The sequence below is a fragment of the Onychostruthus taczanowskii genome, unplaced genomic scaffold, assembly GCF_017590055.1.
Source record: "Onychostruthus taczanowskii isolate IOZ18803 unplaced genomic scaffold, ASM1759005v1 scaffold34, whole genome shotgun sequence".
NCBI classification, from domain to species: Eukaryota; Metazoa; Chordata; class Aves; order Passeriformes; family Passeridae; genus Onychostruthus; species Onychostruthus taczanowskii.
Genome location: NW_024500794.1, coordinates 5,590,115 through 5,605,926, shown reverse-complemented (window position 1 = coordinate 5,605,926; position 15,812 = coordinate 5,590,115). Strand labels below are relative to the sequence as shown.

Sequence of the window (15,812 nt, the reverse complement as noted above, 5' to 3'; positions counted from 1 at the left end):
ATAATAATTCTTGGCAAGAACAGAGCTTTCCACAGTGAAAGCTGTTCCTTGGGAAGCAACTGTGATTCATCATATTTGGCTGTTCCCTTTCAATTCATCCAGTATTAACTTTCATTGACAAGGGAGATAGATCTCTTTGCTAAAAAAACCCAGCTTTCCAATGGGAAGATTTTAATACTTGAAATGATGCATATAATTTGATCTCCTATTTTAATTATTTTAATTTCACATCATCTTGTGTGAAAATGTTAGTAAAAGGTTCAAGTGGCAGAAGAATAGAAATAAGAAACAGGCATATGTGTTTCTGATTTGTTCAACCTTCTGTGGGAAAAATTTAAGTCTGTTTAAGTTGAGGAGGAGCTCTTGCTTTATACCAAGGGTAGTCACATGGCCAGAACAGCAAGTGTCTTTATATACTGTATGGACATTGGGGAAAATGCTCACTGAAAGTGATGCAGACTGTGGAACCGGAGGAATACGACCCCAGCTTTGTTGAATGTGAAATGAGGCAAGCTGTTACAGATGACCTTGGGATATTCAAGATACAAGGAAGCATTCTGGGATTCCTGAAAATAGCTACACGTGAGCTTATGTTTTACCTTGGTTTTTTTCTGCAGTTTTTCTTCACGTCATTCAGTGCAAGAGACAGAAGCTACCTCAGCATCTTCCGTTTGTGGCAGAATGTGTTGCTGGATAAGGTAAGCTTGTCTGCAACAGTACCTGTGGTTAAGCAGTCAAATAAACTTTTCCTAAAGTAGGCAGATGTTCCTCTGGAGAATAAGAGACTAGAAGTTAGCTTTTCCTTTCTGACTTAGAATTCTAGTCTGATATTCTGCTTTGGTTCCTTGTACTTTAGATCACAGACGAAATTCTCATCTTTTCCTTCTCAGACTGTCACTACAACTCTGCTGTTGAAAGAGCATTTTGTCTTTGCATAGAGGTTGCATGCTTCTCTTCACTGTGAGGTCAAGCATATGTTATTAAATTGATATGCATCTGCTTCACATTTTCTATGCCTAATTTGTGATCAAAAAGGTAAGAGGTTTTCTCAGTGAAAACTTCAAGGAAAAAAGGCCAAAACTTCTCAGATAAGTTAGCTGAACCTTTGCCAACCAACTCATTACAATTCTGCTGACCTTGAATAAATGCAACAAAGGTAGGCTGTATGATACAGAAGTGTATTTTGGCAACTTCGGCTAGTTACCTTGATTTATATTGCAATTTGTGGATACTTAAGCTAATCTTTCTAAAAATAAACTGACACATTTGAAGAACATCAAGAAAGACAGACAAGACAATTTTTTTGTAAGAAAGACATTTTTTAAAAACCAATTACTTCCTGTTTATGTCTCTCATTGTTTAAATATTTCATTTCAATTGCAATTTCACACCAAAATATTAATCTATAACACTGCAATGATCCCAAAAGGTTTAAAGCTGTTGTACTACTTACACATAGTAGCTACACTTTTTTCTTTTTGTTGGATGAATTTTAAGGCAGACTAGAGGCACTTTCTGTCAAAAAAAGTGCTGAAAATTAAGGGAAGTACTATTTAAGGCAAAACCAATGCTTCTTGCAAATCTCTTGTCCCTCAAATCAAATACTATTTAATTGTCTTGCATCCAGCTGCAATGTACTTTGTCACCTTTTGACTGGAATTGGCAACTGGAAGTAACCTTGCTTTCTTTCATTGTGCAGAGTTTGTCAGAAATTGCACTTGTGTTATTCATTTGATTAGTTTGTGGTGCTGGAGGGTCAGCGTATGGGCATTCAGGTATACAAACCTATGCTAGGGCTGAAACAGAGGTAACAGGCTTTGTACTGTTCAGTATTAGTTTTTCTTGTGTGTTTCTTCTCTGACACTGAAATGAGTGTCACATTAGGATCCATTTTTCACTTGAGAGCAGTAGCTAAAGGATAGATAAGAAATCAGGAGGCAAGGACTGCATGCAAGATGAGATTAATTAAGCCAGCAGGTTTTAGGAACCAGTGCATTAGAGTAGCTTGGTAACTATCCTTATTATTTCTATCAAATCTTGCTGTTACCTTGCTTTTATCCTCACTGCAGTATGTTAAAAGATAAACCTATTTATGAGAATTTCTGCTTGGGGTTCTCAGTTGTAAAATGGAGCATGGTCATGAGGTGTATGTAGGGCTTTTTAATGTAGTATATTTGGAACTATTATTGAAACAGGATTTCTCTTAGGTTGAGTTCCTACTTCTGAAACATAGTAATGACTTCTGATTCTCTGCTAGAATGTGTGAGACACCTGTCAGCCTTCTTTATGATATTCTTTACTAGGTAAAGCTATAGAGGGGCACTGAGGACTTGAAAGTAGAAACTGAAGTTGCTGGAGCTGGATCCACTGACACTACTAGAATGGCAGCTGTCTACTGAACTAATACTAAAAGAGAGCCCCTGGTGTTTTCAAGCAGTTTTGCTGTTTTCTCCCCACCACTCCAATGTCAGGAACAGCACACATTTGGAAAATGTCTCATACACCTGAAGCCCTGCCATGGTATGCAGTGCCTGAGTATGTGGAGTTTTGGTGTTCCTGGCTTCAGTGATCAAAGGGATGCCATCAGAATTTGTAAGGCTTTTGACAAAGCCTTGACTCTGGAACCAGTTCCAAAAGGAGCTGGTTTTAATGTTTCCTCGGCCAATAGCTAAATGTTTTGAAGCCTGTGAATAGCTTGTTTGTATTCTGGAGCACATCTGCTAGACCTGAAGATGACATCCAACTATAAAGTTATGAAATAAAGTTGTCATCAGAAGTATAAATCTTACTATAGGTGTCACAGTGCTGGTTTGCACCACCTGACAGTGAATAATCCCCAATTTTCAGGATTTGGATCCAGGGGACTGGAATTACATTTGCTTCAAATCATGGTTATGCAGAGGTAAATTTCAGTCCCTGGCCTCTTCAGCACTTCTGGGCATAGATTTTGTGCTGTGAACTCTCGCCTCTGAGTGACCTGTCTGCTTTACCTGATACACCTTAAGCTTTCACCACCTGCAGAACTTGTTGGTGGGGTCAGCCTCATACCCTTTCCCAGATCTCCATCTGGTGGCCATTCTGCCTTGTACCTCCCAAATATTGCATGTCCTAGGTGGTTGAACAAGTAGTCCTTTGATAAGTCTGCCTTTCTATTAGAAGTGAGTTGCACTGTGCAAGAGAACCAGCAAATTGTTACATGCTATTCTGTGTCCAAACTTACTTCATCCATCAAGATGCTTTCCCCCAGCTTTGCTCCACTGCTCTGACAGGACTCCTAGTCCCGTTGAGCTCAGTTACAATTTTGTAGCTCATAACTTCTTCAGACCCTGCTCAGAATACACTGTGGTGTGTTTGGTGCCCTTCAACTTTAGCTCCTCTGCAAATCAGTGGGTACTTTCTTCTTAACATGGGTCTTTCTTAGGCTTTTTATTCTTTAAATGCCCATGCAAAGACTTTTTTCTTTGAAGGAAAATTCCACTTTATTTTTTCCCCGTCCCTGCTGCAAAACATGTGCAGAGTGAGTCTTGTAGGCTTTTACCTTGCCATTGTATTTTAAATGATCCAGCATCATGGAAAATAAGGAATCATTAATGCAGTTCTGGAAGAGACATGACACCAGTCTTGATAAAACAGATAGCTGCTTCCACATCCACTGCAGCTTTCAATAATACTTCAGTTTCTAAAATCAGCCAAAAATCCTGTTTTGCAGTGGGCTTTCCAGATTGGTACAAGGAATTTATTCATGGCTGCTGTTGACAATAGGAGCAGTGCCATTCACAGTTTTGCTTTATTTTCCTAAACCTTGCGGGTGTCAAATATCCCTCAAGTTTAAGGGAGAAGGAACAAATTAAAATGTAATTAGGCAGGTCATTCAAATCCCAAACAAACACAGCACTCCTTATTTCTAATGGAACAAGATCTTAACTTAATCGGTCTCAATTCCCATGAGTCCTCTGCCTTAGAGCTGGATTTATTTTCCTATTGTTCTTCTTATGCTTTGCTGGGTAGAGATTTGCACCTGTCTCCGGAGACATTGTAGCAGGTAAGTCTAGAGGTGTGAGAAGGGACCAGAATTTCTGATCACCTGGGCTTCTTGTGGCAAACATCCCCCAGGACAGCAGTTCTGCTTTCCGCAGCAGTTTCTCAGGGAAGGTTGTGAAAAGAGAGATGTTTATTTGCACCTTTGTGTACAACCAGATTAATTTAAGAGGTGAAAAAAGACTTGGTTTGATTCTGAGCTTCATGTTTAGGCAATTAGAGGGAGAGTTTGCTGTTTCCCTCCCCTGTTCTGCAAATAGAGTTCTGTATCAGAGTTGCCTGGCAGAAGTGTGGTGTATGGTGAGGGTTGTCTCTTTAGTCAACCTAAATGGCAGGTCTTGTTCTTATTTCTGCATTTGTCCATAGAGGGTAAAAATCATCAGCTTTACCTCTGTCGGTGGTACTCTGTAATATTGCTTGTGCCACGACACCACTTTGTCTTGCACGATGCAAAGTATTGATGATCTGTGCTCTGCTTGAAAAGACAAAAGTGTATCCCAGCTGCTTCTTGCAGCCTTTGTTTTTGTATACAAAGAGAACTGAGGAAAAACCCAGTGTAGACCATCACCTTGAATGGTCAAAGTAATTAATGTTTAGATTTTGCCTTTCAAGCTTCAGAGCTTCTCTAAGGCATCCTCTCAGAAGCAGAAGTCTGACCCAGAAAATTTATGCCCTTCTTTGTTTTCAGAACTGACTCTTTCTGATACAATAAAGCAAGTCTCGTTTGATCTTGCCTTGTGACCATTAAGAACTTATTATATCTAGCTGAGTTAGGAATAATTGAGCAGAGTGGAAGAATCCCATTTTAGAAGCAGAGGTTGGTAACATTGCTTTTACAAAACAACAGGAAACAACTTTATAGATTCCTTTATAGAAGCTGAAAAGCTTCTCTGCTTTCCTCTAACTGTTGAGCTGACTGTAAAAGGGCAGACTGATTTGCCCATAGACAGAACTGGTGAATTTAATTAGCAACATCAGCACTGTGCCATTATGACTGGGAATCAAGGCATTGGCAATATTGGGCAACAGAAATGAAAATGGCTTTATTTCTATCCTTTGATTCCTAGTTGGAAGGTGTGCTAGCTAAAGATTCACCTCAGTCTTATTCTGAAACCGTGTTATGCCCATCCCTGGTTTTGGCCATTTAATAAGAACAGCTGTAGGTAGTTGTTTGTGGTTGAGTTTATTTCTTCAGAAGACAGAATGCCTGGGGAAAGTAAGGCCGGCTGTAAGTGGATGTATGTGTTTCACTGCATTGCTCTGTAGAACAAACCCCCGTGCAGAGGGAGGCTGGCATTAGCTGCTATGACCCTTGCTTTATAGCTGTGTGTTTTGTGTTTTAATGTTTACTTTGCCCTCGCTAGGATTAAATACCTTGAAACTGATCTCTGCCAATAGGGTGCTTGTTGCCAGCTGCTTTCTGAAAAGCCCGAAACCGCGTTGTGCTGGAAAATACCCGAGGGAAAAACCCTTCCTCGTCTCCCGCGTGCTGCTATTTGTCCCGGCCCTCGGGGGGAGCGGCTCCCGTTCGATGCCGTGCGGGGCGAGGGGGCAGCGGGACCGCCGTGGGGCCCGGCCCGGCCCGGCCGAGCTTGGCTCTGTTCCACCCGGCAGCGGCAGCCGAGGAAGGCGCTGTCCCGGCGCGGGCGGGGGGACGGCCCCGGCCGGGCCCGGCGCCGCCGCCCAGCAGGAAGTGGGAGCGCGGCGGCTCCCGGCGGGAGCGGGGCCGGCCCGCGGGACGCGCCAGGTGGGTCGCGGAGCGGGACGGGCGCGGGGAGCGCCGGCAGCCCGGGGAGCGCCGGGACGGCTGCGGGCACGAATTTGCATCCTGAGTGCGGCTCAGCTCCTCCGTGCCTGTCTAAAATTGCGGGTACTGTAACTAACACTCTACAGGTGAAGCAGGCGGGTGGAGAGGATCATTTAAAGGCCCTTTAAATAATGCATGGGTATTTAATGTCATCATTTCATGCAAATAGTAAGCACTACTTGTCTACTACTTGTGTTACTGCCTCATTAGCACAGTCCTGTTCCCTTGATCAATATGGATGGTGGCCGAGGCACATTTTCCAGTGTGGTGTCTCCTGTTTTACGATCCGCTAGTATTGCTGTCTGAGCTCTGTGAAATACCAAAACCTTTTATTTCCTTTCTTTCTCTTCCCCCCCCCCCCCCCCCAAGTCCTTTATAGCCAAGGTGGACTTTGAAACTCATTGCTTACTTTGCAGATATGAGTGTGTCATACTGCTTTTACCTCCAAGCTTTTGTGACGATTTAAGAGAACTTAAATATGTTCCAGTACGTCTGGGAATTCATGGAAAATGATAGAGATATTGTAGAGAAGGAGAAGACTTAGCTAGTCCTGAGTCAAGGTAACCCTGAAGAAAAGCAACTACTTTTCATAAAGAGGATGCTAGTGGTACATAGTGAGGACCTCCTGTCCCACCTTAGCAAAGTGGAGAGTTGGCTGACCTAGACACCAGTGTAGTGACTGAAATGCTAGCCTCCCACAATTTGTCAAGTACTCTGAGCATCCTCAGGAAACAGGTGGGTATCTATTAAGCAGTTTGTTCAGAATCAAAGAGGTAATTACTTACCTTGTGCCATATCAAGTGAAGTTCAAGAGGACAGTACCTTGAAGGTACCTGTGAAAATATTGGTGACATGTGAAGAAGCAAGTAGTGGCTACAAAGTATGTGTTTTCTTAAAATGATGGTTTTTCTTATGCCTGGTATTGTTGGTTGAACGGTGATGGGAGTGTGGAGTAGACAGGAGTACAGTTGCCCAAAATGCTGAAACCCAATCTTGGAATGTGATACCTGAATGCTTTCAGTCCTTGTCAGAATTGAGGTTAAAGGCTGTGGCGCAATACAAACTTGTTGCTGTTTTTCCTCCAGTGCCTTACTGTTCCATACTGTGGTTCTTGACTAGCCTGCTTTGTTTCAGAGGCTGACCAAGCAGGAATTCTGGCAGCTGGTGCACCAGAGCTATGGCTCTGAGCTGGGCCTGAACAGTGAGGAGATGGAGAGCTTCCACTCATCGTCAGAGGACAACGGGCAGTCTCGGTAAGGAGAGGCTTTACAGCCTATTGAAACACCTGGGAAAGCAGTGTCCTCTTTCTTAGAAACTCAGTTTCTAAAGAGCTGTTGTAGACTTACCAGAATGGTTGAGCCTGTAGAGGATGCAAAGGTCTGAACTGCATGGACTGAGTGTGCATAAAAACTTAACTGTGTGAATTTGCTAAAATAGTAGCAGTGCAGCTGAGGCCCCTTAGAAGAGGAGAGAGGAAGACCTTGTTCTTCCTAGATCTACTTGGGGACCAGCATAGGGTAGCTTAAATAGCAGCCTTTTCACATGATGGTGCCTAGTCAGCACCTTTATGCCCTTCAACAGTTTGGAAGGTTTGAATAGTATGGAGCTATATTGTGGATCAGACACTCTTTCTTCCCCTCCTCTGTGGAGACTGAAATACTTGTTTTGCCTTGTTCTCCTGATATCTGATGTCTTAGCTTATTTTTGTATTGTCTTCTGCTTGAATTAAGAAACAGGAATAATAATATAACAAGCTAGAATAATTGTAGTAATAATGTGGGGTTTTTTTTAAAGAATTGCCTTGATATTTTTGAACAAATGTGAACTGATTTGTGACCTGCCAGTGTCAATCTAATAACAGCACTTTACATATCTCTGTGTAAATAAGCGTGACTCTTCAAAACTGAACAATGTAATTTCTCTTCAATCCTCTGTTTGATATCTGAGTATGTTTGTGAGAAAAATGTCTTGAGTTCATTACAGGCTTCAAAAGATGTTTTATGAAATATTTTTGGGTTTTTTTTTGTTTGATTGGTTTGGTTTTTGTTTTAGGTTTGCTTGATTTTTTGTTTTTTTTTTTTTTTTGTTACATTTTGGTTTTTTCTGTTAAAAAGTCACAACTTTGCAACTTTGTATGCAGGAAAAAAATATTTTCTGACACTTTCTTAACACTTTGACTTTCCAAATTAGTTATAAGCTGTATGTTTCCTCATTTCCCACAGCACTCACTTTCTTTGTTTTATTAACCGTATGATCAGAAGCTGAATGTTCTGAGAGGTGGCTGAAATGAAGAAGATGGCTTGATATTAATGAACTGTATGTGGGAAGAATGACTTGGTAGTTTTTAATGTCATCTGAACAGCCATGTTTTCAGTGCAAAAATCAAGATGTTTTCTTGGATTTCTCAGTGCTTAGATCTCCAAAGATATCTTCCTTTTTGCTTTGGACAGATCCAGCATTTGTGATGATTCTGGAGAAAGGGATGAAAAACTACCCAAAGTGATTAGTTTAGTTCATGAGCCCACGCTTCCAACAGAAGGAGAGTCACTCAACAGACACATGTTGCCAGGAGTAAGTGCTGACACAGCCTTTCTTGCTGTTTGTTGCTGATAAGCATATGTGCTTAACGTGTATGCCTGTAAGCATAGGATGAATGGAGATGGTAACTTCCAAAGAAGTCTTTGAGAAGTCAAGAATGTTTCTTAAATTTGAAAATGAGCAAAATTCTGTGTAAGTGAATATTGTTGGTGTGAGCTTCAGCAGTGCTCTGTCACTAATTTGCTGTACAGCCTGCCTGCAATGCTGAGGCTTGTGCCCTGGTTTGGTTTTTTGTTTTTCCTTTAAAAACAACATGTCTTGGTTTTTCTTATCCAGTTCCCAAGGGGACTATATTTGTGTTTTATCCAAGTGCTTTTTGAAAGTAATACCTTTTTCACTTCCAATGCTTTCTTGCTTGCGCTTATTTGTCATTTAAAAAAGGATCTCCTCTTACATTACTGTATCTCCTATGCATAAGTCTTGTTAAAGGGTAGTTACACTTCGTCTTCCTTGCCTTCAATGGTTGGTTAGTCTGCTGTTGTGAATATATGAAACCTTTTTTAATGCTTCAGAAGGAAAGGGGAAGCCCCCACACTTGCTATAACAAGGATGCATTTTACCTTGATGCCTTGGATTAGTACAACTAACAAGCATGAATGCCTCACTCATGTTCACTCATGTTGTATGAATTTGTGAATGTGTTTGGCTATTGTGAGCAGCAAGTGCATTAGTAGTGATCTCTGAGATGGGCACAGTGTCTAGCACAGTTACTGGGGCTCCTGTGTGCAGCTGTAGTCCTAAAAAGTTGCAGATATTTTCTCTTGGTTATTAGATATCCCAAAGGCCCTGCTAATGCATTTTTTATAAGCTTCACTAGGGCTGGGTACTTAATTGCCAGTTTTGCTTAGGACAATATGGGGAAGGAAGAAAGGAGATTATTTTAATAGTTTTTACTACCCTACCCTTTATATCTTCTGGCTTTTGTCACTTTCTAAAACTGATCTGAAGGTTAAGTAGGATTTAAATAGTTTTAAATCCAAGTTAATGGCTAGAGACTCGTATCCAGCAAAGAATATTGGTGTTTCTCAGATGTTAAAAGCATAGTTGTTTGAGTGGTGTGTACTCCTCATGGAAACTCTTGCAGTATAAAATGAGATTTTTGGAGAGTTGTAAGGGAGGCCTGACGATGCTGCTGGAATTTGGACTGTTTGGGATAACTAAAACTCTACACAGGTAGCCTTAGTTTGCACTGGTCTTACTTGCACAAGAACAAGCCATTTAAAGATAATTGCTGTGCCTGGAAAAGAAGCCACACCCCAAGATATCTCTTGCAGGTGCTAAATCTAATCTGGCATCTTGGTAAGGAGGAATGCCTGGGGATTTGGTCTGCAAAAATGCCAGGCTTCTGCCTTGAATAAACTGCCTCTGAAAAGTCTTTTAGTTATAGTGTAAAAGTGTGGTCTTGATAAATGTGTAACTAAACTGCTTACTGTTTCAGGGTAGCTAAAATGCACAATGAATTTGTTTGGCTGTATGTGTCACTTTACATTACTCAAGAATATCCATGCTGTCTCCACAGCCCCAAGATTGGAGCATATTTTGTAGAGTGACAAGGGCAGTAGGAGGAGGCAGTAGTGCTTAGAATGTATTTATCAGAAGTCATCGCAGTGGTGGCACAAAGCCCACTTAACCACCTTCCAAAGACTGGAGGGAAACAGGCTTAAACTTCCTTTGCTGCTCTGACAGAGTAAGGCCCAAAGCTCTCATAGGAGGAAGAACTGAATAGTGGAAGTGTTGGGTCTAGTATTTGACCCATCTTGAATAAAATATTGTTATATAAATACTGTAGTTGATCGAGGCAAGTTTGTGTGGCTTATCTGCCCTCTCAGTACATGTGAATGTGGGAGCCACCTTGTTGCCTTGTTGGAACCATCATCTTCCCTCCTCCCCTTGTAGGGAGGCCTTCCAGTCCCAGATCTTGCTGTTCACAGGCTGAAAACCAAAAAGCCCTTTGCACAGAGCTTAGTACTACTCGACTAGCTCAGGAGATAAATGTGCAATTGGGAGTAAAGGATACATCTTTAATTCCAGCTGACAGATCTTAAAATCTTTACACTTTAGTGTAAAAAAAATGCAAAGCAACCCAAAACCCCATGAAATCTGTGTTAACTTGATCCGTTATTACAAAAACCCCAGCTTGAATCTCTTCTTCCATGACAACATGAAAAGCTTTTTTTTTCTAAGAGCTTTTTTCTTCTGACTTGAGCCTGGCTTCCCTGCTCTGCTCATGGCATAGTGGGCTGCTCTTGTGCTGCTGGTGGGAACCCTGCTTCACTAGGTTGTGGTTGTTGTCAAAATGCTATGAGAGTTTCTTGGGTTTCTGCTGGATCAGTGTGTCAATTTTTAGGCTGTTCTGTTGCAACTAGCTCCTTTTGGACTTCCATCTGTATTGATATTTTGACATTGAATGTTGGTTCTGTCCTAGATCCTGTTATGTGACTGAGTATAACTTACATGGCAGCTTCTCTCAATAGAAGCATTTGTTAACTGATGTGTTTTTCTAATTCAGTCTTCCTTTATAATTTTTTGACCCTGAAGGAGTACTTTTGTCTGCTTATACTGCAGTCAGATTTATGCCTGTCTGTTTTCCAGCCACCCACCACCTATTAGCCCTTGGTTGCACAAGAAAAGTAACAGGTTTTTATTTTTTAAAAAACCCAAGAAGTACTGGATGTACACCAGGACTGTTCAAGCAGTGGATGCTTTTGCTTTCTTAAGTCAATGCTGAATACTCTTTGGGGGATGATGGTTTTGCAGATGAATCAGAACAACTCAGCTGAGGAGGCCTGATCGTATTTACTATGGTCCACTAGGTACTGCTCTTCCAGGGCTGCACTGCTCTTGATCCCAGATGTTCCACTGGTAGCAGTGGGGCCTTGAGGAGGGGTTTAGAATGAAAACTGATTTAAAGCTGGTAGCCACTTTTCTTGGGTGGCATTTTTAGATACACAAACTTTGTCCATGCAGTTTCCCTGATTTACTTCTTTAATAGGTGTGCAATGGCATACATGCTCAGCTGACAGCTCTTGTTTAAGGTTAAGAGCTGCATCATTGATTCAGGGACAGATGTTCAGAGGGATTTCTTTCTTGCTTACGTATTGGAGATGGCAAATGATATTCCATTGCTTTGTTCGTGAGAAGTAATATTTTATAAATAGGATGGCTCTAGACAGTATTTTAAAACTTCTTTTTTCAAAGGGTGATGGTGTCCTACAAAATAAGAACTTTTCAAATATGTAATTGGGGTAATCTAATCTTGCTGAGAGGGGCACCCTGCCTGTTTCATTGTGCTTCCCCTCTGGGTTGTTGGACCCTTGCTAAACTGTTTGGAAAAAACTAACCTGATGAATGTAAAGTAAATCTGTGTAAGGTTAATGAATTAACCTTACATTAACCTTACCTTAAATGCTAATGTTGAAGCAGGGAAAGGGCCCAAACTATGCAGATGGGCGCAAGAGGACTGTCCCATTTAAGGGAGCTCTTAGTACCAACAGTACATACAAGTAAGTCTGTTTCTTGTTACCCAAGTTAAATAAAATACTTAAATAAGGGGAAGAGAGGTTGGCTGGGGTAGAGGAACAAGGGGGAAATCAGTGCTTGACTGTGTGGTAATTGAGCAGATAGAACTTGTGGCTTACTTTGTATAGGTGTCTTCTTTTATAGTAACTTTTTTTTTTTTTTTTTTTTTTTTTTAAATGGTCTCTGCTGATATTTTTTCTCCTCTGGATTGTTTCAGGTGGAGGAGTCCTCAAGTGAGAAACAAATAAAGAATCCTCTTCCATCTTCAGAAAGAAAACCTGCTAAGCTAGTTAGGAGCAGGTCTTTAGAAAAGTCCTTGGACCTTAATGAGAATGAAAATCTTCCAGAGAAGAGCAGTGCATCAGATAGTGAAGAAGGTAAATCTCTTGGGATCTGTAAGACAACATGACTTCGGTGTTCCATCTCATTTATGGAGAAAGTTAGAGAACTTTCTGATCTTATGAAATTTGTTTGCTTATTTGCTTCACAGAATTGCAGCAAAAGCATTTTTTAAATCTTTGTTTCTGTGGGGAAAAAAAGTTGTTGGGTGTTTAGAATGAAAACAAAGAAATTGTGGTTTTCTTTCTCTCTTTTGGTGGGTAGAAAGTTGCCAACAGCTTAAACTAAAAGTTTCTTGACAGTGGGGTGGTGCTAATTTCAAAGATGTTTCTTTCCTTTGTTTGTATTTCTTGGAAACTGAGGGGAAACATTTCAGGCTGTACTTAAGTTTCTGAAAGATTCCCCCAACCCCCTTCTTTGTACTTAGTGAAGCCTATAAACCTTAAGAAAGTCTGTTCTTGGTGAGTAAGCTGAGGAACTTACTGAAAGCCCAGGGTTTTGGGAGAGTATTGTGCGTATTCTGAATCTGATCTGAAGATGAAAAACCTTAATGGATATCTTGCAGCAACTTTCACTCTGTGCTAACAGTATCTTAATGGATCCTAATATACCAACCTCATATCTCATTACCCAGTACAAGACAGAAGAAGTGCAGGTACCTGGATGACAGACTTGGGCTGAGATTTGTGGGTGCTTGTGCTTGTGGTCCCACAGTAGCCCCTGACAAGTTCTCACTTTCTATGGTGAGATTTTCACTCACCCTGAGGAAGTTTTCTGTGCCAAAGGGCTGTGGTTGTTCAGACAGTTCATTGAACTTCGGTGGATATTCTGTAATATCTGAATCTTGGATTCTGTAAATATCTTTAAAGTGAAGTGTGCACAACCTGTACTGGTTCCAAGGTAATATGGTGAAAAAAAAGACAGAAAACCCCAACAGTAGTACTGTGCTCAGTAGCAGCTATATATTTCTTTAATGTGCAAAGAGAACTTACTTCATCACTTGCTGGCAGGAGTAGAACAGTTTAGTTAATTGAAGGCAGTTCTTAATCTCAATGAGAAATTTTATGTCTTGTTTCAGAGTTGACAACTGAAGTTGTTTGCAGGTGTCATTATGGGGTGATTGTTGAGGTGTGCAGCTTTCAGAGTTATGGATTGAGTTGGCTGCCTTCAAGTTGTGATTTTTGTCTGGGCATATGGTTATGTTCAATTAACTTTGCTGTTGCTCCCCCATACTGCTTCTGTGTTGGTTTGAGTTCAGATTCAACTCAATGCATGTCAGGCATTATAATTTTTGTGAATATACCTACTTAAACAGGCTGTTGTTTATATCATACTCCTACACATGTAACAAGCTTCACAAATTAATTTACTCTTTCACAGGTGTATGTTGTAGAGCAGCAGAAAGTTCTGGCCTTTGAATGTTCTAGATATTTTGCAGCTTTCCTATTTTCCTATTACTACATCTCTCTTCTGTCTCTGGATTTTATTTTTTATGGCGAAGGTCTCCAGTGAAACTGATTAAAAAGTAGTCCTGATGTCTTTCCTGCTGCTAGTTGCCTAAACAATAGCAGTAAATATTCCCTGTCATGCCTGCATTAGTGATGTTGGATAAATAGAACATATTAAACTGGAGATATCTCTTTAATGAAAAGACAACTGACTTCACGCCACCTTTGTTATTTCTCTTCCCTTCCCCAAGACTAGTCTTTTTTTATTTGGAGCAGGATTTTCTAGACTCACAACATTAATCTTTTCTCTCAGAATCTTCGTGCTTAGAATTTTTTTCTTCTGTTTCTCTGTCTGTTTTCTGTTGCAGTTGCCCCACACTCTTACAAGGTGAATTCCTTCATGCAAATGAAACTAGCTTTCCTACATGGCAAAGGTTTACCCATGTGATTAATTTCTCTTGTGTCTTCTGGCTCATACTCAGGCTGCCCATGGAGGTGTCCTGGCACATAAGGTGAGGGGCAAGCTCAAGATTGTTGTTCTTCACAACATTAATTCCCTTGTCCTAAGCAGTTCTCACCTTGGGGATGGGGGGTCTGCATCCCACTGTGCACCACTGATCTATTGACCTGGATCTTGGTGTTTTTGTCCAGTTTCATAAATCAGAGTATAAATCCTGAGCCATGGCAAACTTTTGGCTAAGCTAAACATTAATATCTGTGACCTGAATTCTGCATTTCAGAAGACAGATTTTAGTTCAAGCATTTCAGAAGACAGATTTTATTCAACATAGAATACATGTTTTCAATACAGGGCCAAGAGATCTTTATAATTTCCTCAAGACTCTTAAGTATATAGGGTAGTTTGTTTGTTTGTTTTCTGTGACCGTGTTCAGCAACATGAAACACTTCAAAGAAAGAATGGGGGGAGCAGGATATAGGGAAAACAGTATTTTCTGCTAGAAGGCTGTACTGTATACAGGGAGATCACACATTTCTGTTCTCCTTGTGTAACATGACAGACTTACTGTTGTTGTTCCTATGTGTACTAATAACCACCTTAAATATGTGATTTGTAGGAGAGCACAACTGCCTGCACCGTGGTGCTGCAAGATGGGCACAGCAGAGGCTTGACTGCTTGCAGATAGTGGTGTATAGGGCATACAGTGTTTAAAATACAGGACTGTTGAAATTAGGTTCAGTTCTGTGTTAGTTGCCCCCTCTTCCCCTCCAATACAAAATTTTGGATATGCATTGTTTGTAAGGAAGAGTAGCCCTGTTATCTTATTGGCATTTTAAATTAAATACTGAAAGGATATATTTTGTTGAAAAAAAAATTATTTACTTGGGTGTTTGGAGAATATATGTTTAAATCACCTGAAGGCAAAAAGTGGTGGGGATTTTTTACCTTGTGAACTGGAAAAAGCTAGCATTGTGACAGTACTTAGTAGCTCCTCAAGATAATTCTGTACTTAAAGTATAGGAGAGTTCTCTGAAAATGGTTAATACTGCTGATACAGTCTTTAAATAGATGATGTCTATAACATGTTCACTTTTAGGAATTGGTTTTATTCACTTGATTTCAGGTGTATTTGCTTAAAAGCTTCTACCTACATATCCTTCATGCAGCCTGTAATTTTTCCCCATCCCCAGCGATACAGAAATGTTCAACAGTGCCAAGATTTGCATACATACTCTTTAAAAATCCTGATCTTCCCCCAACTCTGTGGAGTGGAAAAAAAAATCAGCCTTCTTACTAATTTGTTTGATAGCCTCTGCTCTTATCAGTTCAGCTTTCTTAATTTGCTTGTGGTATGTGTTTAGCCTTTTGCTGTTGGTTGTTGAGGGGAATTTTAATAACCGTGGTTTTCTTTCTGGCCCTTCCCCCCACATTTTCTGTCTCTTTTTTGGCACTGCAGATGTCTTTAAACCTCTACTATTTCTGCTGCATAATGGTATTATATTCAAACATTATTTCACAGCTTGCCTTGCACTGATGAAAATGACCTTAGGAAGTGCAAGGCAGTAGTGGGGGAGGGAATAGACCTGCTGTCGTTAGGCTGAAC

At 40.7% G+C, this 15,812-nt stretch overlaps 1 protein-coding gene across 4 annotated transcripts in view; it reads left to right on the top strand.

Annotated features, from left to right (window-relative positions):
• The window catches only part of GRAMD1C (GRAM domain containing 1C), a 52,674-nt gene that overhangs the window by 23,855 nt on the left and 13,007 nt on the right, over positions 1–15,812 (top strand). For all 4 annotated transcript variants that reach the window (XM_041410820.1, XM_041410823.1, XM_041410821.1 and 1 more), the window contains exons 6-9: positions 618–698; positions 6,980–7,098; positions 8,296–8,416; positions 12,180–12,339. In XM_041410820.1, the coding sequence (XP_041266754.1) occupies positions 618–698; positions 6,980–7,098; positions 8,296–8,416; positions 12,180–12,339 (481 nt within the window). The remainder of the gene's footprint in view (positions 1–617; positions 699–6,979; positions 7,099–8,295; positions 8,417–12,179; positions 12,340–15,812) is intronic.